Below are 26,229 nucleotides of genomic sequence, written 5' to 3' on the forward strand. Positions count from 1 at the left end.
CTTGTCGGGAAAAAAAGTACGCCTTCTATAATGACTATAGGAGAAGATTAGAAATATATGAAAAAAAAAAACAGACACACACACACAATCATAAACCATTTAATGTTCAATAGTCTCAGCGGTATACTGTTAAATCCACATGCACTAAGTCACGTTTATGGTGTCTACGTCACCTGAAATATGTCTCGGGGGAGATAAGTCAGTAACATTCCAGGGTTTTGACGCCAACCCACCTGCAATTTAATGGTTATAGTATTACTATATTACCTGAAAAGGTTGAATGATTACCATATATACCCTGCCAAATTTACAGTAAATACTAACCTGCAAATTTTGGAAATGTATGTTCAAAGCAATTTGAGCCTTGAAAGTAAATGATTTTAGGTTATGTTTACTTCTCATTTGCATTATGTTATTGAATAACTTTTTCTTGGAAATATGAGAAACTTTGCAAAAAAAAAAGAGTCATATTTTTATGCAATTTGTCTGTGAAACTTTATCTCTTCTTTTTACGCGAGTGTACTCTGTATGAAAGCAAGATTCACCCTAGAGTAGTGTTACCCTTTAAGATTTAGATAATATCTATATGTATATGGGTATAGCGTTCATTTTATGCATATTATACGCATCATGCACATGACCGCCTCCATGGGCGGATGTGTCCAGCAGTTATGGCTGCTGCTCTCAATCATATCGAGTAAACTTCTTGCAGAGGAGAACGAAACAAGATGAATCATGACCGAGAATGCAGTGATAGGATGTTTGGGAAACGAGCGACGAATTAACACCACTCCAGATAACTGCGTGATGACGAGATGGAGGAAACGGTTACTATGGCAACGAATTGCCTTTGACCAGGTGCACAGTGGGTGGGCCCACTCCTTTGCCTCATCCCTACAATGGTGACTGGACAAATGTTTGGGAACGGGAAATAAATGTGACCTATGTATACATTAATACGACCTGTATGCCATGCTGGTTTCTGTACGTTTTATTTTCTTTATTAGTATTTTGCAACAGAATATAAAAGGTAATGCTTGAAATGAGACACGCATTTTATAAAATGATACACAGGAAGGAAAAAATAACAGCATGTTTATGTCTATGATCAGTACGAGAAGAGGCATTACGAGGACATACCTATACATATTCTGCGAAAAAGGGAGGTATTATACCCACTCAAAAGAAAAAGGACTGTCGACGGATGCTATAAAAGCCAAGGTACAGAGAAGGGATGTGGACGCCACATGCAGGATAATTATGGCGAGAAAGAGACGAGGCGGTGTGGCACATCATGTGTGGCTGTAGTAAACTGGCCCAAAAAGAGTACAAAAGACGACATGACAAACTGGCACAAGTCGTTCACTGGGAGCTTTGCAAAAGAAAACATGAAATACCATGTGTGGAGCAAATGGTGTGTGCACAAACCACAAAAAGTTTCCAAAAATGACCGAGTGAAAAGTCCTGCGGGATTTAGATGTTTAAACTTACAATGTTATAATAAAAATACATGTAGCATATGCGTCATCGTAGAAAAGTGGAAAAGGTTTGGAAGATGTGCACGGTCGTCGATGTCGCTGTACTGGGAGACAGCCGAGCAGCCGATAATGAGAAGCAAATGATTCAATAAAAGTACCGGGACCTGGCCAGAGAATTTCGCCGCCTGTGCAGAAGGTGGTCCACTCGGAACAACACCAAAGCAGCTGCGACGTTACTTGGATAACTTTGCTTGGCATGGCGAGAATCCTCAGAAAAGTAATAGAAGTCTAAGGTTCCAGGATGGAACTTGGCTTGAAATTGATCTTCAAGATACATCTTGTGATGATGGAGATAACAATGATAAAAATGAAAGTACCGGCAATTATAAGAATAATAATGATGATAATGATAATGATGATGATGATGATGACGTTTATGATGATGATGATAATAACAGAGAAGAAGAAGAGAAATTGGAGGCCCTTTGATCAGAAGAACTCTCCGATAATTTAGAATTATGACACATCAGACGATAATTCCAAATCTCAGTACAAGGGGGGGGGGGGATGCAAAGACATAGACGTCGCATAACTTGCTAAGTGCGAGCATGGGTTGGATGATGTAACACTCCGTCGATATCGACAGCAACGCAATCATGGATTGTTGCAGACGATTGAACACAGTGCTAATGTGTTATGTGGTCAACAACCATAATTTTGTTTGCTGCCATCTTGTGGTGAAAGAGTATTGAATGGCGATCATGCATCACCTACGTATAATTCATACTTCCGTATCATACTATAAGAGCACCATATGCAATGGTAGGTCTCACACCAGGCCCTGGAAATAAAGTTGTCTAGAAGCAGAAAAAAGAACAATATGCATATAAAATTCTTTTCGTCAGAGAAACGCCCACTAGACATTTTAGCAAATACGCGTTATTCCTTGATAGATGCCTGTTTATTCCAGTTCATAAATCAAGCCAAAGATTTCGACAGACTGCGAAATGTGATGCTAAGTTCAGCATACATGGCACACACAAATACAAGAACAATTATCATTAATACGTACAATCCCACACGCATGCACGAGACAAACTCATACACACATTCAAACATATAAACATAATTATACACACATAGGGCCTACATACATACATAAGTATATACACATAATTATATATATTCGTAGGACAATGTTATTCATTCAAATTTATTCTGTTTACCCTCGACACCGTGGGTGCATGGTTTCAGGGGTGGATCCAGAAATTCCGTAAAGGGGAGGGGGGGGGGGGGGGGGCACTAAGCAAGGTACCAATTCCGGGTTGCTCTTTTGTGCATACTTTTATTTATCAAAAAATATAAACAAATAAAGGGGGGCGCCAGAAGCATCCCCTTCAATTTTTACTTTTTATTTCTTTTATAAAAAATCATGACTATAATGAGAATAAAATAAAGGTAGCCTGGCGCCCCCATCTCTCCCCGGATCCTCCACTGGATTTAATGTAGGTGTAATACTTACCTTGGTTGACGACACCCTCCTCAAGACGCTCCATTTTGTGTCGGACGGGGTATCCAGGGATGTCACGTGGGTGTCACATCCGGCAGATTTGTGTGGGAGAGTGGAACAGCCTCTGTGCAGGTCCAGGACCAGAACTGGGAGAGACTCACAATAGGAGTTCTTCCATACGGTCTGTAGCGATGGTATAGCCTCCATAGCAACTGTAGGATATCGGCTCTGTAATATGTAATTATGATGAGAACGGAATATGCTGATTTACTGTAACGGGTCCAAATTTGTGAACATCATTGTCTCTATAAGAGTGTATAGGACATGATCTTTTTGAAGTCTAAACGCGCTTCAATAAAGTAGTTGGCACCATCTGGGGACATTAGTAGTGGAATTCTGGGCAAGCTCCGGTCTAGCGTTCTGATTGCCAGGAACAACCTATGATAAACAGGTCAACGTGAATACATGAATCAAGTGTATTCCAGTTTATTGCATGTTGATATCATGATTTGTCTATAGGATTTGCGAGCATTTCATTGATGCCAACGTCAAGAGCCGAGATAGCGTGGTTAGCCCTAGAGCTCGACATCCACGAGTCATACAGCCCACGAGCTAAACACCATGTAAAACAGGCCCACTAGCTAGAAACTAAGAAAAACAGACCTAAGAAGGTAGGCAAATGAGGCTCATGAGCTTGACAGTAGGCTTATAAGGCCCACGAGGTCGACACTGCATACGTTAATAAAGGGACTGTACAGTACTGGTTGAGGTGGGGATTCATGTTTTGAACATTCCTAAGTGAGATAATGAGAAACCTCTTATGAAATATGAAAGAGCATGTAATTTTAAGGATTCAACGTTTATTTCATGAAAATTGGTTTTCAAATGGCTTAGATATAAAAAAAGTGATGATAATAAAAGGCGACAGGCCACGCCTTTTATTAGGATCTCTTTGTTTCACCTTGTTTTTGGATACCTCGTCCATTTCAAAACCGATTTTCATCAAATAAACTTTTGATACCCCTTAGAATTGTATGCTCTTTGACATCTCATAGAGTGGTTTCTGAATATCACGCAATACGATAAAAGCTAAATCCTCACCTCGATCAGAACTGTACACACCCTTGCTGTATAATGTCGAGCTTGTGTGCCTTTCCTGCCTTTACGGTGGAGCTTATGGGCCTCATTTGACTAGTTACAAGCTCATGGGCAATATTTGCATGGTGTCTAGCTCGTGGACTGTACAGCTCGTGGGTCTACTTTGGTGTCGGGCTTTGTTCACTTGGAGGCGATGACATTAATGGCTTTGTGTTATATGCATAATGTGCCTGACACTAAACGGCATAATTTCGCAGAAAGAATGCAGACTTGACATCAATTTAAAGAGTGATGACTTAGGATGCTGAGGGCGCAATGGCAGCAGTAAAATAAAGTCGCGTATAATATTCATGAACAGAATAAGCAGAGTTTGGGAGGTAGGGCCTACTTAAAAAATGGAAGAAAAGCAAAAGATTGAGGAAATACTTGAAAATGGAGTTTATCTAAACAAAATTAAATACTTACGATCATTCATATAGCCTCTGTAACTATTTCTTTCCACTATTAAAGTCAATCATAACTCTGTAGACCACCCTTGTGCCTCTACGTGTTGCCTGCATGAACCTGACAACAACCTATCTGTTAGAGTGTACCCTGCGGTTCGCACGCTACATTCTGAGCAAGGGCAAACCGTGTTTTGAACTGTATGCTTTCGCAGTTATTTTTTTTCTACTTTCGTAAGCATGACTAAGAGAGGATTCGCTTAGAAATGGTATCATGAGGCTTGAGGATAGTGGTCGTTTTGTATTTTTAGATTTTTCCCCTCCTCACTGATGTGCACATTACATGTGCCGGGCAACTCGTTAATCTCCTTTCAAGAACTTACAATTTATGTTCAGTTTGATAAATCAGTAAGAAATACATGATTATGTATTCTTTGAGAATCTAATATCTCGGAACAACGGTTATAGAGTTTAATGATGTCAAGATTCTTCTTTCTCTGTTCCCTGTTGTAACGCACTCTCAGAGCGTTGTCCGCCTCTGAGCTGTTTATTTTCGTTCCGGATAAAAATGCGTTATCCAGCAATGTGAAGAGGAACAGCTGAAGTTGGGTTGTAAGAGATGAAATTGGGAACGGGGGCGGGGGGGGGGGGGGGGGGGGGGAATGGGGGAATGATATTTTTGTACACGTTTCATCACGTTGATATGATTGACGTATTGAAGGTCTAGCCGCAGCGAACTCCGTAGGCGAGACTGCGTGACAGGGAAGAGAGTTGATGTCTCGAAATGCCTGTCAATCTAAAGCTCAATATAATGCATCATGCAACAGATTAAGGTTTCTAAGGAATCGAGCTAATAAAATGATAGTGGGGTGCGAGTAAGGAAACCGCTCACTTGCTCAGTACAATGCATTGTCGTTCACGATATAGGCCCTATATATCTATATAATTTGGATAGGATATGTATACACCCTAAGAGCAACGTCTCCTACATTTTGTTGTGTAGTGATTGAACACAAACCTCTTCTTTATAATGATGAAGAAACCTCTCTTCCCTATTTTTATGGATATGTTATTGGTAAGACTGTTAGAGGAAATAGAGCCTATTACAAACCAGATCATTAATGCACTGTATGTTACATTGTGAATAATTACATTGGTTTTTAAAAAATGAAAATAGAAATTTATAAAAGAACCGCCCAATCGACAAGTATGCGTGAATTCCATTGATAATTCCTAAACGCTGTTAAAGTTGTTTTGTATGTTCCAGTATTTTTTTTTGTATGCTGTTGTTTATTCATAGACACTTTAATCAATCTAGCCATCCCCACGCATGCTTTAATTTCTACTAAATGCACTTTTAAATCTGCTCTCTCTTCGCTACAAGCATATCTATCAAAAGTGTAAAGATGCCTGAAACTTCATCTAGTGCTCTGAGAAGGTCTAGTGCCGTGGATTCTTTAAACTGAACTTTGACAACATTACCCCGATGTCCTAGCAATAGTGTCATGAAATTTTGGGGTGATTGAGATGATTAGTTGAAGAGGACTACTAAATTCTGGACTGCATGCTTTCTGTTTTTAACAGGAGAAGAAGTCAGATAGTATGTTGCTTTAATCGACGAAAAACGCATCAGATACCACGACGTATTCCTCTCATTTATTTGGAAATACGTAAAGACCAAACGTATCATGTTCTTTCCAGTTGCCAGTTTTAACGTCAAACAATTTTTAATAAAAAAAAAATCACACATTTCCTGGCGAATGCAGCAATCACAGGTCTCTTGCATACACCAGATTCATTTAACATATTCCCGGTGTAATAACGACAAGCATCACTTAAGATTAAAAACTTACCAAATGGTTTCTGAAATGGTTGCTTCTTCTATTCCCGAGCATTCGCCGAAGTCGAACTCCTCCTCTCGACGCACTTCTTCAGTGCTCTCACTTTTCGTTCTCCAGTCGCTATGGAAACAATATTATGTATCTGGATGGATCACGGTCGCAAGTAAGGAGAATGAGAAGGGAGATGTCAATATTTGATAGCGTCCAGGGCATACGAATTACTTGCTCGACGATTGCAATGACATGTCCTGCCATTAGCATTCAAAGAACGTCTGCTGACGATGGAAGCCAACATACGTTAGCATGATGCAAACCCAGCTTATATGTATAAAAAGAATAACAATGCCAAAGCAAAGTTGAAAAGTAATGAAGAAAACAATTAAGATCCCTCCGATATCGCCCTAGGTGCGCCAAGTTTCCATGAATTCCCCAAGCTCGCCTTTTTCTTCAACGAAGATTCGTTCTTCCCACGAGGAACATTTACCGAGTCAAGCGATTCACAGCTGTGTTTGATCTATCTGGGTTCTTTTCCCGACTGTAAGTGGTGTATCGCAAGGTGCCAGCACGGATCCATGTCCCAGATAGTTGACATCCAAGTGAGTGCCAAGACGTAGCGCTCTAAGATCACCCAAGGGCTCCTCACCCTCACTCAAACCTCTTTCAAACTCCACACTGTCTTCGCCAACTTTCGCTAGGAAGTACTACACCGTTTGATTCCACGAATATCGCGAATACCGACCCTTTTGGACTTCACTCGATGAGTTGTGAAACTCCATGGTCAGCATCAATTTTTTCCCCCGAAGATGTTTAATCGTTTATTTATGATACAATCAGAAAGTGCAAAAATTTGAGTGACAAGTGGTATACAGGATTGCCACCTTTAAAACTGCTAGGATTTGTTGAAAGGAATTGAACTTGTGTGCACTAAACTGACACAAGTCGCGTTGTAACTGAGAACCTTCTTTGGCCTCTAAGCGCTCGGCGTGACAGTGAGTGGGAGAAAAAAAAATGTTCACAAGCAGTAATCCTCACTTAAAGGAGTCGTAATTATGACCTAATCATCTTCTTATACGACGAACACAGAACGAGAGACATTAGACGTGTAGCGGCACCTGCTTCAGATAAAAATAGTTCAGCGCATGGAGAACATTTTCTTTGAATAATGTATATCAGTGAAGAGAAGTTCATGTTGCTTCTAATTGATCAGTCAGCCAGATTCTTCGTGATAGCTTGATCATTTGTAACTCTCACGAAAGCTTTTCAATGTGGATCTTGGTATAATGGTAACTCCTGCGTTAGGTTATTAGGAAGTTCTCTTCTAGGAGATATCGTGAGTTGCGTGTATACATCGCATACTTTTTTATCTGCATAATGAATAGTCCCCCATGAGATGGTATTATTATGACATGTGGTGATGACGAATGCTTGCTACTCAGATGCGACAAACGTGCGTATTATAGACCAATCTCTGATTAAAGGGTGTATTTTCGTTTCATGTGATAGAAATGAACCGTGTCAGAAAAGTTCACTCTTTTCATAGGCATATTTTATTATAGTCTCATAAATTGAAATATCTCGTCGGGGCCTGGACTGCTTTATGATACAGACACATAATGTGTACACCAAACAAAAAATTCAAGCAAAACAAATACGATATAAAGACAAAGATTACACTCCTTATGTAACACTATTGGTGATCTATCCAAATAAGAAATAAACAATGAACACAACGCCATTGAAACAAATTAAGCACTGATATATACTGCCGAATTTGAAAAAAAAATATATATATATGAAATGTCAGGAGTTGTCGTTTTCTTCGCCAAGTTCCGAGGTATAGCTGGAGATGAAACTTGGCTCATTTGCATGTCCTGTTGCCCTGGGCTATCTTGACACAACCTTGGAGGCTTCTAAGAAGGTCACTACCGAAGAGAAGCTTATTTTTCATGTTCGTTGACGTCAATGAAAGACGAACGGCAAATTAGAATTAAAAAAACAACAACAACCTATGATTATAAAAAGTACCCATAGAATCGGACGAAGTCCAAGAAAGTTTTGGAACGGTAAAGCTGTATACTAGTATATCTTTAAGAGGGAGGAACAGAAGCTACCAATAGCAATTACAAATGCAAGACAGATGAGGTAGTGATGCCATCGCCAAAAAATCTTGCATTTTGGCCTCATCATATCATACAATATAGATTTATATACTTCACTTTTTGCATATCTTTCGGATTTTTTTTTTCATCTTTTACTGAACTTTCCGTTATTGTATTTGCTTCACATCACTGCATTTAAGTAAACTTTAATACAGAGTTGAATGTTACTTTAAATGCCAGCTCAAAGGCCACTCATGTTTTTGTTGTTTGGGGCAGGAAATTACATTTCTCCTCATTACGTTGTGTTGCTCAACTCAGTTACCGTTAAAAAGCGTGGATGGCGTTGAGCACTTAAAGAAGAAGCTTTACACGTGCCACATGTTTTATTATCACAGCTATTAGGTGGATTAATCGCTCTACAGACAAAATCAACCGGCAACAACGAGTAACTTGAATGGTTTCGGTTAAAGTGACAAATCAGGTGATATCAAAATAAAAATTGCCAATTATGGAGTATTAAAAAATGTCTTAAGTTAAGTATGATACAGTCTAATATGATGACTCTGTGTGAATCTAAAAATGTATGACTGGCAACTGGCTTGACTATTATCTTTATTTGAATTCAATATTCTCCGTATCATTAGCACGTAAAGAGAGCATATCCGTAATTTCAGCTTCTTTCGAAAAAGACTAAGTTCAGAACACTACTGCAGGCATCATTACGATCAGGCATGTACAATTCGTATCATCCAATACATAATGATGAGCTCGTCAAACCCTGAAATCTGAATTTTGTGTATGTGTTTCCCTCATTTTGTCTTCCAATTGAAGATTTTTGACGTCATTGATGTGAAATAGTCACGAATGATAAACTGAAGATGTCCATGAAAGATTATGCCAAGGTTCCATACGTAAAAATGTACAAACACGCCTCATCTCATAATATATCAGATTTTTGCTGTTGTTGTTGTTGTTCTGAAATGTTATTGTGTTTGTTTTTGATTTTCTTGATGCAAAGCTCTTGCCCTTAGACTTTCCTTTTCAAGTGTGTAATATCAGTCATTTTGACCCCCCCCCCCCCCCCCCCCATGGTTTTCGCCGTTTCCCGGCTTGCATTAAGCTTACGGGCGGTGAGTTGGCTCAGTCGGTAGCGCGTCTGCCTCACGATACTAAAGACCCGGGTTCGAACCCGAGTCTGGACTGAGCAATGTTGTGTGTAAGCATGCCGTCCCCTCTAGCAAGAGGCAAAACACTCTGTCCCTCGGATAGGACATAAAATGGAGGTCCCTTGTGTGAGAGAGTCACAACTTATGCACGTAAAAGATCCCGCTTCATTCATTCGTCGCAAAGAGCAGGGTGTTAAACCCGGTGAAGTGGTCAAGCCTCACATCCAACTGGACCCCATGGTAGACCAGCTCAGCATAGTTGAATATGGAATATCCAGCCATCTTCTCAGATGGAAATTAACAAACAAACAAACAACCCCCACCCTCCATCGCCATCTCACCCCCACAAAATGGAGCAATCTCACTGAAACACATTTAATATAGCACTGCAGCTTTGTGGGAGTTAGCACCACATAAAGTGTTAAGCTGTAAAAAGCGGTGCAGAGCACGCAGGTTGAAAACGAGTTAAAGAAACATGAAAGCCTTTGAAGAAAAAGTCCTATGTTAATCAGGTTTCTGTTTGTTTGTTTGTTTGTTTGTTTGTTTGTTTTGGCGTTCACTGTTTCGTTGCAAGGCAATGTAGAAAGAATACGATTTATTTATTTAAATTATTACTTATTTAACCTTGTGTAATGTTTATTCATGCACTAAATTTCTGTAAAAAGTAATATACTGCTGTTGGAAATGGAAGACAAAAATGAATTAAAATGTTAATTATGTAGGTCATACTTCTCTAATATCCGTAATTTCAATATTGACCAAATGTCATTATACCGGTATATATATATATATATATATATATATATATATATATATATATATATATATAGATGTTTACTTTTTACAAAGTGCAATAGCTTGTGCTCATATCTTTTGCAATGTAAAGTGATAACTATGAATCATTTGAAATGAATCATATAGAGCGGTCATGAAGAGCGTGCTCATAAAGCCAATATTTGATCGTTTGAAAATTGTCAGTATTTATAATATATCTATGTGACATATATTAATGTGGATTATTTATGTTTTCATGTTCTCATGATATCCTTCCTGTATTATTAACAAATCATTTTAAGCTCAATAGCCAGGCGCATATGTTATGTCATGTGTAACAAGAAACTGTTTTGAGTATCATTTTCCTTTTGTAAGATTAAGCTCTCATCAAAAGTCAAAGTTTTATAATGGACCAAACATATGAAATGAGTTACCAGATTGAATAAAATCAATTCCGATTCTTACAATTTTTAAAACTCATCTCGAGCAGTATTTGAGTGATAGACAATCTTTAAAATAAATGTATAGCAGAAAATGTTTATATCAAGATTTATATTTTTGTTTAATGCGTAAATATTCGTTGTGTGTATAACTGTGCGCGTTTGTATGTGTGTCTATTTTTGTTGTTGCTGTTAGTAATTTTGATGTTAATATGTTGTCCATTTGGTACATGTTATAGGACTTGGCTTCATGTAAGGCTCTGCCTTCCTGTCAAGTTCCTAATGCCTCATAATTTCTGAAGTTGATGTTTATGATTTGTATCCGTTGCAGACATCTCAGTAACTTGACGACTTGAATCTGAATGTGTCTGTATTTTTAATATGCTATGTATTTTCTCTGTTTGTTTCTCTGGGCCCCATTTCATAAAAAGTTGAAATAATAGCAACTCTTGCTAAAATAGCAATTGTCATAGTAACGACAAGAATCCAGCTTCCTGATTGGCTGTTGCCATTGGATTTTATAAAGTATACTGAATAAATAAATCCTGAAATCCTGAAATCCGGAGGGGAGAGAGAGGGGAGGGGGAAGGGCTAAGGGGGAGGTCCCTCGTATACATTTGTTATGATATTTGTGTCGTTTAGATTGCGGACGACCTCGTTTTGATTCGTTGCTTCGTCCAACATTTTGATTTGAATTCTGTCATCTCTTCGGTCCTGAAGACTAGCTTCAGACGGTAAGCTGATTGATACTGTACCAAACACAGACAATATACTATTAGTAGCTGCAAAATTTCGCTTATTATGTGTAATAGCTGCGATGGCAACACGTGAGCTCGGCGTTCACCACAATATCACCTGAAAGAGTCATCTTCATATTCAGCTGTGAGAAACGAATATGGCATGCCAGCACTGTAGGTTGCCAACTGGTGTCATTATCAACATTCGTTCGATATATCAGATTGTTACACGAAAATAACCGTAAATAGAAAGCTGACGTAAGCTTCCCCAATGAGTAATCATTCATCATTGCATTGTGATTTATCAGGTACATATTATCACGTCATCCTGACACTCTTCTATACAGAATGTGTGCTTTCCGAGTACGAATTTGCACCGACAAAGCATACACACATAAAAAGTACATTTTACAATAATTCACAAGTAAATAGATTGAGGACGATTGGATTTATTCTTTTACAAATATCATTGTACAACTGATTTCGATTCGTCAAAAATTTCAAGCAATTTCATACAAAATTGTACAAGTTATGATACAGCAGCTTTCCCAATAGGCACACAAGACAGTGATATACAAAGGATTTAAGGAATGTTTATATAAATTAAGAATATAATGTAGCTAAATATAAAAAAGTATCTGTGCTGACATGTAGTAATTCACAAACAGAAAACATTAAACACCACGAATCACGAAAAAAAAAAACATCAACTGATTTTTTTCATTCCACGCACCTTGGTGCCACCGTGGGCAGAGAGTAACTCTTGTTTCGAGAGAATCCACTAATGTCTGTTTATGACCGGTCGAAGAGCGTAAACGAAAATTACCACTTCCATATAATTAACGAGCATGTATTCTTGACCACTGAAGAATTTAAGTTCAGCTCAGCAGTTATGTAGCGCATGAGGCGTTTCAATGGATATCGCCTGATGTGGACTATAATCTGAAAACCCTATATTCCCAAAAATTATTAAAGCTCATTGCATGATACCATCTTCATATTGTAACGATATCATATGATTTTCTAAATTCAAGTACATATCATAATAGCTCTATCTCAAACACAAAGACAACTACGTATGATACAAATTCTTAACGCCAGGGGCTTAAGAGATGTACATATATTATTATCATTACATTTTGAATTCATTTCATTTCATTCATTAACATCTCCACTGAGTAAAGAATAGTCATGTATGCTTCTGCCATATTAGCATATCTTCTTTCAATCAGAAAACAAGATTTAGGTACGTGTACATGAATGCAAGGCACAAAGAGGAAAATCATCATGACAATAATACATGAAATTATCAAAGAAAGTACTGTGAGTTCAATTATATGATAGCTGACTTGGCGAATTACCAGGTAGAAAAGATTTACACATAACAGAATATCAGCAAACAGGAAAATAGAGTATTACAAACGTTTGTACATTGTTAGTGCAGACTTATCGCTAGGAAATTAGAGAGATAAATATACAACCACGATTCGACAAAAAAATAATCAATACACATACGGTCAAAATGCATATTTAGCAACCATAACATATACAAACACCCTCATACATACATACCTACATACATACATACATACATACACAAATTTGCAGATTTGAGGTGATATGGTGGAAGTGTAAATACCGTCCAAATTCGTATGCTGATGAATGGGCATAAAATTATACACACAAATGGGGTTGCTTTGGGGGGCATTGTAGAACTAAAACGCCCCACTGTTGAAAGTCGCAGCAAAGACAAACAAAGTAACAAAAAGATCCAAAAAAAAAGTAAACACGTCACAATAATCACAGGTGATGAAAACGGCAGCATGAGAAAGGCTATTCCGTTCAGAAGTTATAACGTTTCTGATTTTGCTATAATATACCTCATTTTGGAAGCAAGGCTACCCCAGGGACGGTAGATAATGAGCATCATAATGCAATGCCCACATTAATATCATTCTCTCTCGTTACACACACACACACACACACATACGCACACACCCACGCATACACACCCACATACTCATACACGCGAAAAGAAACAAAATGATTTGGCATTTGTTTGGTTTTTTTTTTTTTTTTGGGGGGGGAGATAAGTTTGGAATTGTGATATACATGAGACATTACAAAATTTACATAAATGCAGGTGGACGACTGATATGTCACAATGATATCTAAATGTCTTTGCTAATTGCATGAGACTCTTGAATTATAATTATTTGAGTAATCTTTTTTTTCCAGAAAAACCCGTTGTTATGATTATTCATGCCCGTTTCTATGTGCGAAGGAGTCTTTAGTAGCAAATCGTCATTGGATCCTAACTTTAATTGTCACTCGCAGGATATAAACCCCGCAAAAAAGTCCTGCAATTCCAGTTTGATGTATCATATTTCTCTTGAAACTACATTATTTCATTCAAATGTGACATCATAAGAGAGCCTGATTAATGTTCTTTACAACGACAACTCACTTGTTCACATTATGCATTCCTGGAATGCACAGTATGACTGAGTATGAGGAAAGGTCAAAATGTGAAATGTTGCAAAATAGAGGAAACGTGTTATGTCAAACAGTATAATTCTCGTTTGCTTTGTCGTTTCAGGGAAGGAATATGTTTGAAAAGAATGCATTGTGAGATTAACATTAGATTCCAGGCTTCATCCATGAATTAAAAACTGCAGTAGTATCTGCAGATTAAAATCAAACATAAAGGTTGACCAAACAGTCATCTAATGTCTAGGAAATGGGAGTTTTTGAAAGTGCTCTCATTTTAGCATTGCATATTCCAGTGGCCTTTTTTCATCAAAACTGTGCATTATCAGTAGCAGAATTGTTGCGACTTTTCACTTATGATTTGTCCCCATACTCAGCTGTTTTGCACATTCCAAGAACACCCAATCATAGCAAGTGATGTGTCATTTTAAAGATAATTAATCAGGCTTTCTTATGATGTCATATTTAATGAAGATAATGCGGGTATAAGAGAAATATGATATATCAAACTTTAACTGCAGAACTTATTTTGAGGAGTCTATAACAAGGTTACATACAGAGGACCGTAAGAGCAATAATGAATTTCTATCAAAATATCATACACTGAAAAAAAAATCAATTCGCGCAGTATTTAAACTATGTGATTAAAACTTTTTGGAAACAAATAAACTACACCTAGACTGGTTTCCTGTATTCTTGATTGTCTTGCCAATGATGATATGAATTCAACATGAATGACGGTGAGACTTAGAATGGCGACAAATAAAACCGAAACTTGAATGTTTTTCGTAACCCAACCATCTTGTCACCTCTTGCTCATAAGACCACAAGAAAAAATGAATATAGAAAGAAACAAAAGGATATACTTCTGGTCATTAAAAACCCAGGAAACTCGTTTATACAATGAACATGTTTGAAACACGTGGTCTGAAATTTCTGAAGTCTAACTGTATCAGAATTACGACGGTCATTGATTTTTGTGGTTGCAGATATTATTGTTCGCAATGAAATAATTTTGAAATTTAAACAAAACAATGAACTTAGAATGCACATATCAGGCAGTATCAGGTGGATTTATTGTTTTTGCTAACGCACCTCCCTACTGGAAAGAACACAGTGTCCCAAAGTGTGTTCACATAGTCGACAATGTGAAAACGCTCGAATTTCACAGTGTGAAGATGATTTCACGCTGTGGTGTGATTTTTCACGGAGTGTTCACATAGTAATGCTTTCTTTCACACTGTAAATTGATGACTCACATTGTGTTCACACTGTTAAAACGCTCAAATTTAACAGTGTGAAGAGATTTCACACTGTGTTTCTCACACTGTGAGACACTGTGTTCTTTCCAGCATTGCTATTTAACAAGATAATCAGCTCATGGAATCTTTCATTGCAACTGATTGACAAATTGCCCTACATCGACGTAAATAAGCACTGAATTAATCAGTGTTTTAGAAGTAGCCATGATAAAAAATCATGGGCGTACATACTCGAACAGGATTCGAACCTACGACCTCCTGATCACCGGACAGGCGTCATCTCCACTAGACCACCAAGCTTTCGCCCGACAGCAAGTGTTGGTTCTAATCCTTGTAGCATGCAGCGGGTACTGCTTTATTATTCAAATTAGTGAAATTCTTCCGTCGAGATGTTTTTTCATTGCAACTGATTGACAAATTGCCCTACATCGACGTAAATAAGCACTGAATTAATCAGTGTTTTAGAAGTAGCCATGATAAAAAATCATGGGCGTACATACTCGAGCAGGATTCGAACCTACGACCTCCTGATCACCGGACAGGCGTCATCTCCACTAGACCACCGAGCTTTCGCCCGATCAGGAGGTCGTAGGTTCGAATCCTGCTCGAGTATGTACGCCCATGATTTTTTTATCATGGCTACTTTTAAAACACTGATTAATTCAGTGCTTTTTTACGTCGATGTAGGGCAATTTGTCAATCAGTTGCAATGAAACCCCCCCCCCAAAAAAAAAAAAAAAAAAAAAAACATCTCGACGGAAGAATTTCACTAATTTGAATCATGGAATCTTGTTCAGTGAGTCTTTTGTCATTACCTCCGCGAAGGAAGTTATGGTTCTATTTTGCTGGCGATTGTTTGTTTGTTTGATTGCTTGCTTGCTTGACAGTTAGGAATGATGATCAATAACACTGTGGACGGATTGTGGTGGAAATTTGCTGGATATGCTCCATTGTCATGATAGGAAAAGTTGATTAGTATTTTGATGGTGATCTAGATCATGATTCGGATCAATGATTATTATCATCGTGTTTGAAAAGATATACGCAAACAGTTCTATATGGCATCAGTGACTTTTTTGGCGGAGGTTCAAAGAGTACTTCTTTGCAAAATACTTTCATTGCGGCATGCGTCAACGCAACCACACACTGGTTGAGCTTTTGATGGATTCACAGAATCACAGTGACAATGATAATGATTAAACATATCTTTTTTTTTTTTGGTAGCCTCTTCCGTATAACCACTGTAGTAGTATAGTAGGGTGTGCCACTCTCCACTACCAAAGTAATGCTAATTATGCGTAGTCACCTATACACCTTGGTCAGAGGGGACAGAAAGGGTAAGAGCATCTTGTCTAATGATGTGTGCGGCGGACAGGATTCGAACCTATAGGATGCCCCGCTTAGTAGTCTATAGACATGTCCACTAAACCACATCACAGTACTCTAATAGTGGAGTAGCGGATTGGAGATCTGTTCATGATTATGTATACATTGCGAACAGGGCTATATCTATGTAATTGATAACTGCGCTCGAGGTATTTCTTGCCATGCCATGTCCCCCTACCCCTCCCCCTCTTGAATACTGAGTAGTCGTTTCTTGCTCATGAAAATGAGAAAATATGAAGGGCGCCCTCGTATTCTGGAAGATATTCTTGACCTTGGCACAATAAGCAAAGTTACTATATTTATGTGTAATATAAATAGGAATATCCTTCCTTTACGCGCACATCACTTGGATCACAAATAAACTTCCGATATTCCAGATGATAATCTGTTCCCTTCTTTGACTGTTGGCATGATAATGATGCAGCTGCAGTATGTCACCCACGGACAGTCTGACGGTCCCTCTCGATGTAGCTTGCTATCTGTGAACATATTTGTGCTCGGCCTCACGTGAGTTCGTACATCCAGTTTCACATCCGTATGCGCAAAGTTTGAAATCCACGCCATTCCCCATCTGTCCTTAGATTGTACGCCAGTGTTTCGCCTGGAAGAAGGGGGGGGGGGGGATGACATAAACAATATTAGATTTAGACTCACAAAAACTAGATATTAAAAAAGAATCGTGGGTAAGAAGAACAAGTCCTGCTCTGAGAGAACATTCTCTCTATCGTTGTATTAGAACATTTCTTCAATCAAATCGTATGATTTTTATTAAAAGATGTAAACTCATTTCTCGTCACCTTTGTGGTGATATGAATGAATATGAGATACATGGGATTCTAGTGATAGAAATGACGTGATATTGTCAAAGCTTTTCATACTTAACTTGGGGTGCACGTCACGAGTTCGACACATACAAATAATACAGCCCACGAGTGGCTTAAGATCCATGAGTCCGACACGGGGCAGAAAGGCTCACGGGCGATATAAAATCGAACTTGTGGGCCGTTTTTGCCTAGTGTCGACTCATGGGCCTAATCTGCCTTGTGTCGAACTCATGGGCTGTATAACTCGTGGGCTGTACAACTCATGGACTTTTTTGTTTGTTTTATGTAAGACTGAAACTAGCTTCAATATTAGTCTTGTAGAAGAAAATCATGGAGAGGTTTAAAGGTTTGCAAACAATCGTCCTAGTCTTCACGAAGAAAATTGAAAGGATTTATCTCTTATCGGTACAGAATAATGATATATATTTGTCATATACATTACCGTGTATCTAGAAATCTCTCTCTTTTCACTTATCAACTTATAATCCGAACGGGGTGTTATTGCATAGGCGAATTTCTGCAGAGAGAGAAAGTAAAAGGGAATTGATGAAAATATATTAATCGACACATTGACAGCGTGTTCGTATATTCAACAATATTCACATGCAGGTAGAAGTTGTAGGAGTATCGATAATGACGATTGTGACGATACGATCAATTTGGTGTACTTTAGATTTCTTTATGGCATTTTTAAAAACAACATTAACAAGACACTGAATACGTTGATACCTAAATGTTATTTGAAAAAGTATAGCATAATCATGCAAAACCATATAAAACACAATCAATTACCACGTTCGTCATGATAACACAAATATATTTTATCACTTAGATATTATATAATTTCTGAACGACATTCACTGTTGTAACGAAGTGATAAACAGCAATTAAACAAAATGTGAACATTAGGCCAAAGTAAGGGAAATCGCCATTATTCGTATAGTTTGACTCAGTATAGGTGGCAGCAACAGGAAACGAAAGGAGATTTTATAAGATAAAATTAATAAAAAAATATTATACAATTATTGTTACATACCTATATAATCATAATATAATTGTATCATATTATTATCATTACTATTATTATATTATATAAAAAATATATAATAAAATTTTGTAAACACTTTATAATAAAAACAAACAAACACGAAACTCTGACATAAATTGTAAAAAAAAAAATATGTAAACATAAACGTGATTTTCTCGTGAGTTCTATCCTATCGTTTATATATTAAATCATTATAGTTGCAATGTTTCACGGACCTCTTTGAATCCCGAGCCGGGGGCCTTGACCACTTGCCACACGGCCACTGCGGGCACCAGCACCATGGAGGAGGCGGCCAGGAGCCAAGCCAGGACATTGCCCCACTTAGGGTACACGTACTCCTCGTACACCAGCGGCTGCGTCAGGACCAGGCTCGCGAAAAACATGGCCTTTAAGAAAAAAAAAAAAAAAAAACAACCACAATTGTAAAGAGAGATATGATGTAAACATCACTTTGGAGCAAAAAAGAAAAGAAAAAGAAAAAGAAAAAGACCACACAAGCATGGCTTGTACATGATTTGTGTTGACAATTCTACGTTCATACAGTTCAATTTATTTTCATATTTCCATTTTTTTTCTCAAGGAAATTACAAACTCATTAACATTAATCTAACCGATAAATAAAGAATACAACATGAATACACTCCATCATGAATATGAATACCCTATTCACAGTGCCGTTCCTCACGTCAGTTACAGCTTCCATTCGTTCAATTTCTACATTCAATTCAATTCAATTCAATTCTATAGTTTGTTTATTTCCATCATCAAAAAAGAAAAACAAAACATGATTCAAAGCGATACAAGTTGTCGATTTGTCCTTCATTCGTCTGATAAGGAAAGTTTTTTTTTTCTCGAATGTAATATAAAGTACATGCACGAACGATGTCATGAAAAAGAAACAATGTACACTTTGTCATGGTAACACAAAAAAAATACTAATCATAACAACGGAAAACAGTGTTCCACAAAAAAGCCAAACTTGTAAGACGTGGAACATTCTGGATAATCTAACTCACCAGAATAAAAGTTGGCGACACGAATTTCCAACATATCCGCCAAGCGTAGCTGGGTAGGAATCCAATCATTTCCTTGATTTCATGAGCAAATCGATTTACACCTGTGTGTGAAAAAAAAAGACAAAGTAATAACGCTGTATGGCTAATTTCATTTCATTTGTAGCAGTAATTATCTCATGGGTATAGTTTATATTCAAGCCATGAGCAGTATCTCTTCATCACCTCCCATTGGCAATCAAACGCTAAGTGGGATTACAACTTTATCTTTTCAATTCTGTCTTCCAGTGGCCGAGAGAAAAAAATGGTTAGTGGCGTCAATTATGTATTAGATAATCGTAAATATGACGACATATTATGGCAAGCTACCTTATATAGAATGGTTATGTCTCACAGACATTGTTCAACTATACTTTGTTATTCACGTTGATAGCCACAGTGTTTTGATAACGGGTTATATCAGAAATGTGAAAAGAATAAATCTTTTTAAAGATTTGCCTGACAAGTAAAAAGAGGGTCTACAAAGAAACAGTGTCAAAGGGGCCAAAAAAAAAAAAAGACTTAACACAACGAACAAATGTAAGTTTTACAAAAAAGAAGAATGTGAAAATATTATACAGCATTACATTAGAGGCGAAGAAAAGGATTTTTTAATACTTATATATGGATAGTACAAATTAAATAAGGATGAGGATGGAAATGGAGGGTCCCACTAATAAGCAACGTTTGTACAATTTAAGATTACGCGAACAACGAAAATTTGTAATTCCCAAGCACCAAATTATGCGTTTACCATAGAACCAGGACACAGCTATCACTTCGATGCCGACGGCGAAGAGAATGGAGGCCGAGGCTGCGAACTCGCTCTCCAGGTGGAAGACGTAGATGCCGCCGTAGGTGACGTCGATGAGTCCGAAGAGGAAGAAACTGATGACGACGACGAGGACGAGGAGCTCGCGTCGCTTCTTGAAGATGCGTGGATACATGTCAACCAACCCGGTAATGATGGCCTCGGTGCCGCCGAACTACAGAGGGCGCACAATAAGTAGAGAACGTAAAAAAAATAGAATATCATTGAAATATCGTCGATTGTATCGTGCGGTATCGAACTGTTGAGTCTCATTGGCCGTTTAGCGTGTTCACGCCCAGATAAATTGGTATTTAATTAGATGATCGTAAGGAATCACATAACACACAGAGAAATGAATGGGAAAGAAAATAAACAAGTAAGTAATTCTCGCAAAGGCAGTCGTGGCACATGTATTGCGATGATTATCATTACTATCAATATTTGCTGAAAATTTGATCCATTTTGTTTGTTTGTTTGTTCATTTCCACCTGAGAAGATGGCTGGATAGCCCATATTCAGATATGTTAAACTGGTCTTCCATGGGGTCCAGTTAGATGTGAGGTGGGACCACTTCACCGGGTTAAACACCCTGCTCTTTGCGAATGAATGAATGAAGCGGGATCTTTTACGTGCATGAGTTGTTACTCTCTCATACACGGGACCTCCATTTTATGTCCTATCCGAGGGACAGAATGTTTTGCCTCTTGATAGAGGGGACGGTATGCTTACACAAAACATTTCTCAGTCCAGACTCGGGTTCGAACCCGGGCCCTTAGGATCGTGAGGCAGACGCGCTACCGACTGAGCCAACTCACCGCCTGAGGATAGGGGAAAATGTACTGCAGCATGATTTTTGCCCCCGTATAAATCAGTTTAGTGTCACCGTTTTCTCTAGGTCGAAATAATTATATCTACTGCCAGCCATACAAAGTCTGTTACAAGTAGCGATTATCATGATTATGGTCAACAAAGAACTAGGCATGATTAATGCTATCTCTCAAAACCTTAAAAGGCTTAAAACGTAAAGATATTTGTCTAACTTCTTTACCATATTCTGTTCTTTTTCTGATGACACAACATGAACTGACCACTCACAATACAGAAAGACAATTTCTAGCCCTTGCTAGTGAGCTTTAATCCAAGGAAAGAAAAGAAAGGGAAAGAAATGACAATTTACAAGACGTAAACCCGTTTTTACTCGCTGATCATTCTACATGAAATGAAAAAGATTCTTGATGAACTAATGACAGGATACATACCGAGCTGTCGAGGCCGAGTGTGATGAGCATGATATAGAAAATAACGGACCAGAAGGGTGCTCCAGGGAGGGTGGCGATGGCTTCGGGATAGACCGTGAATACTAGGCCAGGACCTAATGGGACCAATATTAATTTGCAAAAGAATTATCGGCCAACTGCACTTCACAGGTCACTGAATACATCACGATTTATTGCTGTTCACCATTGGTATAATCTCCCTAATCACTATAAAGCATTTTTTTTTTACCGCTTGCATCCAGAAAATTTCAGATCTTAAAAACTTTTATTCTGAGTAACTTTAAATCCTCAAGGATGCAAGGGTAAGTGAACCGTTTAGATTGTGGAAATGAGTAAAACCATCATTTTATAATTATTTATAGGGAAATTCACACAGTAACTTCAGATTTTGGCGGCCATTCTGGCAGCCATGATGGGGTCCGTCACGAATATCTTTAAGCCTTCAAGGGTGCAAAAGTTGCATCATCCAGATTCGGATTCAGCACCCTCGAAATTGGGTTAAACCCAGCATCAAAAACGTTTGGCGTTTGGCGTTGACGATAAAACACAGTTAGACCCAAAATCTGACTTTGGAACCCGTTGTAGATTACAGGGTAGTTTCAGAAAAAAAATGTACAGTACATTTATTAGCACGGAAACAGTGACCAGCAAACTGTGTTCTCCGACAAGCTACAGTAGAATAAATGGGTGGAATATCTCAATAGATCTCCTCTTTCGTTTCGTGCTCTTACAAACTGATATCAATTCTGCACTCGCATTAAAAGTAAGGTGTACGTTTCATCGTACCGGTCCTGTATAGGGTCTTTTTCATGATTCATGTCTCGGATCCATCATTATAAGAGCGTACTCTAAACACAAGTTCTTAAGAAAGGCCAAGTTTTGAAGTCTTCGAAAATCTTGACAGCTTTGATGCAGTCTGTTACATACATTCCAAGCTTCCGAGTCATGTAAGTCCTTTATTTTCGTGAAAGACTTCATTAGATTTTGTCAAAGCTGGTGTTATCTCATGCTTTCAACCTTGCTACCACGATCATATGAAAATTTCAGTGGAGGCAGTAAGTGTACTCGAATGAAACAAAATCTGATTGTTGGTACATAATATACAAAATTTGAAACATATCATAGTCAGGAAAGTGTACCGAGGTGGGATCATGTTTCAATACACTTGCCTTCCGTGGCTACTTCTGAAATGTCCTTTTGCGTCTTTTCGGCCAGGTAGCCCAAAATTGAAAATACTGCAAAGCCGGAGAAGAAACTCGTAAAGCAATTTGTGCAGCTCGTAAAGATGGCGTCCCTGGACAGGGAGGAGCAACAAGAAAACGGTCACTCGATTTTTAGTGAAGGGTATCGCTCTTTACATTCATCAACTAGATTCTATATCATGAACATGTCAAAGTGTATAAGCTGTTGTTTTTGTACGGTTTTCATGCACACTTTAACCTACTATTTGGATGAAAAAATAGGAAAACCAACTTGTGATGAAAGAAAAATGAGTTACCAAAACGTTTCGAACACACATCTAGTCTTGAACTAGAAGGGTAACTTTGCCAGAAGCCATCATAACGCAAAATCAGCTAAGTTGACTCTAAAATGTATAGTTAACGACACGAATTTTTCTTTTGCATCATTCTTTTCATTAGTTGCCGGAATTGCTCATCCTGCAAAAGTTTTTTTTTTTTTTTTTTTTTTTCACTCAATGGCGCTGTCTTTCCTCTTGCTAATGACGTACTAGGTAGACACTCGCAGTGTCTGATGTTGCGTCATTATTCGCGATAACGCATGACAACCGCAACCGAAACCAGGATAAAAAAATAAAACAAAACAGAAAGACACATTAGATACTAAATCATGAACAAAACATGAACTCACCTATATACATTACTGTGGAATTTGTTGTAACTGGCGAACGCAATGTGTACGCCAAAGCCAGCACCAATGGAATAAAATATTTGGACTGCAGCATCAATCCAGACCTGCGTTTGTGATCGGAAATACACCCAACATGTTTCGTAATTACTTTTTATTCTTTCATTCATTTTGGTATTCCATCTCCAACAGAAACATGCAACGAGGATTTTCTTTTTAGCCAAAACATAAATGCATAGACTTACATTAAACTGTACAATATTCATGATTAAGTAATCAATGAATAACTAATAAGAAAAAAAAAAAAACCACCAAAAATTACATCCCTGCTACGATTCCAAACTTATGTCTGTCACATTCCGCAAAATTGGATCCACAAGTTTGCGTGGTGACGGTAGGATCCTGCATCTACAATAATAGCTCGTCTACTCGCATCTACTATAATAGCTCGTCTACTCTTTAATTGATTGAATCTTGATTTAAAAAAAAATGGAATGTAGATAGCATGTTATTGTCGCACTTAGATCATTGGGGGCAATAAAATATACATTATACGACATTCTATGATTTATTTATTTTTTTGACTGTCGTTAAATTTGTTGTTTATAAGCTCTTGTGTGATAAATGATGATACAGTATGTTGTTGGTCATTGATTTTGATGCTTTTTTATTTTTATGATTTTAAAATGCTTTACTTGAATCATTAGGGGGAATTAGCCTGCGAAATGTCACTTTTAGTCTATAAAGCAAGATGAAGCGACACAACAACAACAACAACAACAACAACAACAGCAAAACATTTTGGTATTAAAGGGGTAGTCAGAACAGAAGCAAGTAGGGCCTACAGCCAAGATGGTCCATAACCTGTATTCTTTAGCTGAATCTCCCAAAGCACATCGATTATTTCATAGTCATATCACAGTAGGTGACAAAGCAAGCGAATTAGGAAAGTCGAACGTAAATCAATATGCATTCCACAGGCATGCATATTTCTCACTATTTATGTCAAGAAATGCACAAATACGTCTGAAAGGAATCTCATTTCAATTCAGCCTACGTAAAAAAAAAAAAAAAGAAAAGCGAACAGATAGCAAAAAGAAATACACCTCGTATTCAACGGGAATAATGCTTTTTGTGCGCTATCAACTATGGAGGCTACAGACGCTCGGATTAACCAAGGGTGCACCCTCACCTGTGCATTAGCAAGCTGGTTGAAGTCTGGTAGGAGGTAGAACTTGATGCCCGTACCGGCCCCGGGAAGCGTGGCGCCGCGAATGAGGAGGATGGTAAGGACAAAGTACGGCAGGGTGGCAGTCACCCACACCACCTGAAGACGAAGAAAATAATAATCATGCATCCATCAGGACATAATTTAGTGAGAGCACAAGACCAGACATCTGTCCTCGGTAGTTTCAGCTGTTCACCTGCATGGTTTGTCCTATTCGGTTTCCTTACACTTAAACCCTCACTTACAACATAAGGTGCACGTCAGGACCCACTGTACGAATCATACAGCCCACGAGTTTTACAGCCCATGGGTTCCGACACTAATCAAATAAGGCCCATGAGTCCGACACTAGGCAAACAAGGCCCACGGGTTCGACACACTAAGGAAATGTAATGTCGGTCTCGTGGGCCGTTTTCGCTTAGTGTCGAACTCGTGGGCCAATGTTGCTTTAATAATGTCGATCTCGTGGGCCCAAACTTGTGGGCCTTGTTTGCCCAGTGTCAAAGTCATGGGCTGTTTGACTCGTAGGCTGCATGACTCGTTCGTGTCCTTCTCGTGGGATGACCCCGTCTATTGGCTTGGATGGCAGACAGATGATTGTTTGTTTGTTTGTGTTTTTAATACAAAGTGCAATGACATGCGATGTGGAAGAATGAACAATTCTTCTTCACCGATTTACTACTATTTTCCCGTCTTCTTATTATTCTCATTTTCATAATGATCATTGTGATCTTTATCATTCTAACACTGAATGAGTCATGTTAACTGCCAAGCCCTTAGATTCATTTTGCAATCATTCCTGTTCCACTCTTACGGCTGGATGACATTCCAACATGAGATTTGTACCACTCGTACAGGAAGGCGTTTTTTTATTGCTCGAAAGCAAGTTTAGGCGTTTAGGTATCTTTTAAAATTAGATAAATGATTTAACTGAGGCGCAATACACATCGCCCACGTGAAAGAAGGTTGAGAGAACCGCAAAGCTGAGGATATTTAGTCGCGAAAAATGCTCAGCGAGCAAAGTGCAACTTCAAATTTGAAAGTAAACGTCCAACGGATATTTTTGGAAATGTGCTTACACGTCGTCTACATCATTGTCTCTCTCCCTCTCTCCCTCCTCCTCTCTATTCGTACATGTATTTATATCAAATACGTAAAGTGTACAGTCATTCGTGAAGAGATGTATACCTTACACTGTCAAGAGGTACTTCGCAAATATATATTATGTTCTCCGCGACCTCTTTTTGTGATAACCTTAACCAGCTCTCACAGAGGTTTGGCCCTTGGGCACGAGGAGTGTGTGCTGGTGATTCAGCGTTCATGTGATATTCTGTACGTCTGTGACGTCAGTGTGTACTCTGGAAGGAAGGGTGATGTGTATGTATATGTTTGTCAGTCT

The 26,229-nt window shown here is 38.3% G+C and overlaps 1 protein-coding gene across 1 annotated transcript in view; it reads right to left on the bottom strand.

The window, feature by feature from the left end:
- The window catches only part of LOC140232800 (sodium-dependent noradrenaline transporter-like), a 66,127-nt gene that overhangs the window by 9,098 nt on the left and 30,800 nt on the right, over positions 1-26,229 (bottom strand). Inside the window, exons 6-14 of the mRNA XM_072312917.1 lie at positions 24,795-24,929; positions 23,606-23,709; positions 22,906-23,030; positions 21,719-21,831; positions 20,403-20,634; positions 19,613-19,713; positions 18,812-18,982; positions 17,991-18,065; positions 3,001-3,216 (exon numbers count right to left, since the gene is read on the bottom strand). Coding sequence (XP_072169018.1) covers positions 3,001-3,216; positions 17,991-18,065; positions 18,812-18,982; positions 19,613-19,713; positions 20,403-20,634; positions 21,719-21,831; positions 22,906-23,030; positions 23,606-23,709; positions 24,795-24,929 — 1,272 coding nt within the window. The remainder of the gene's footprint in view (positions 1-3,000; positions 3,217-17,990; positions 18,066-18,811; positions 18,983-19,612; positions 19,714-20,402; positions 20,635-21,718; positions 21,832-22,905; positions 23,031-23,605; positions 23,710-24,794; positions 24,930-26,229) is intronic.

The sequence above is a fragment of the Diadema setosum genome, chromosome 9 (assembly GCF_964275005.1).
Source record: "Diadema setosum chromosome 9, eeDiaSeto1, whole genome shotgun sequence".
Lineage (NCBI taxonomy): Eukaryota > Metazoa > Echinodermata > Echinoidea > Diadematoida > Diadematidae > Diadema > Diadema setosum.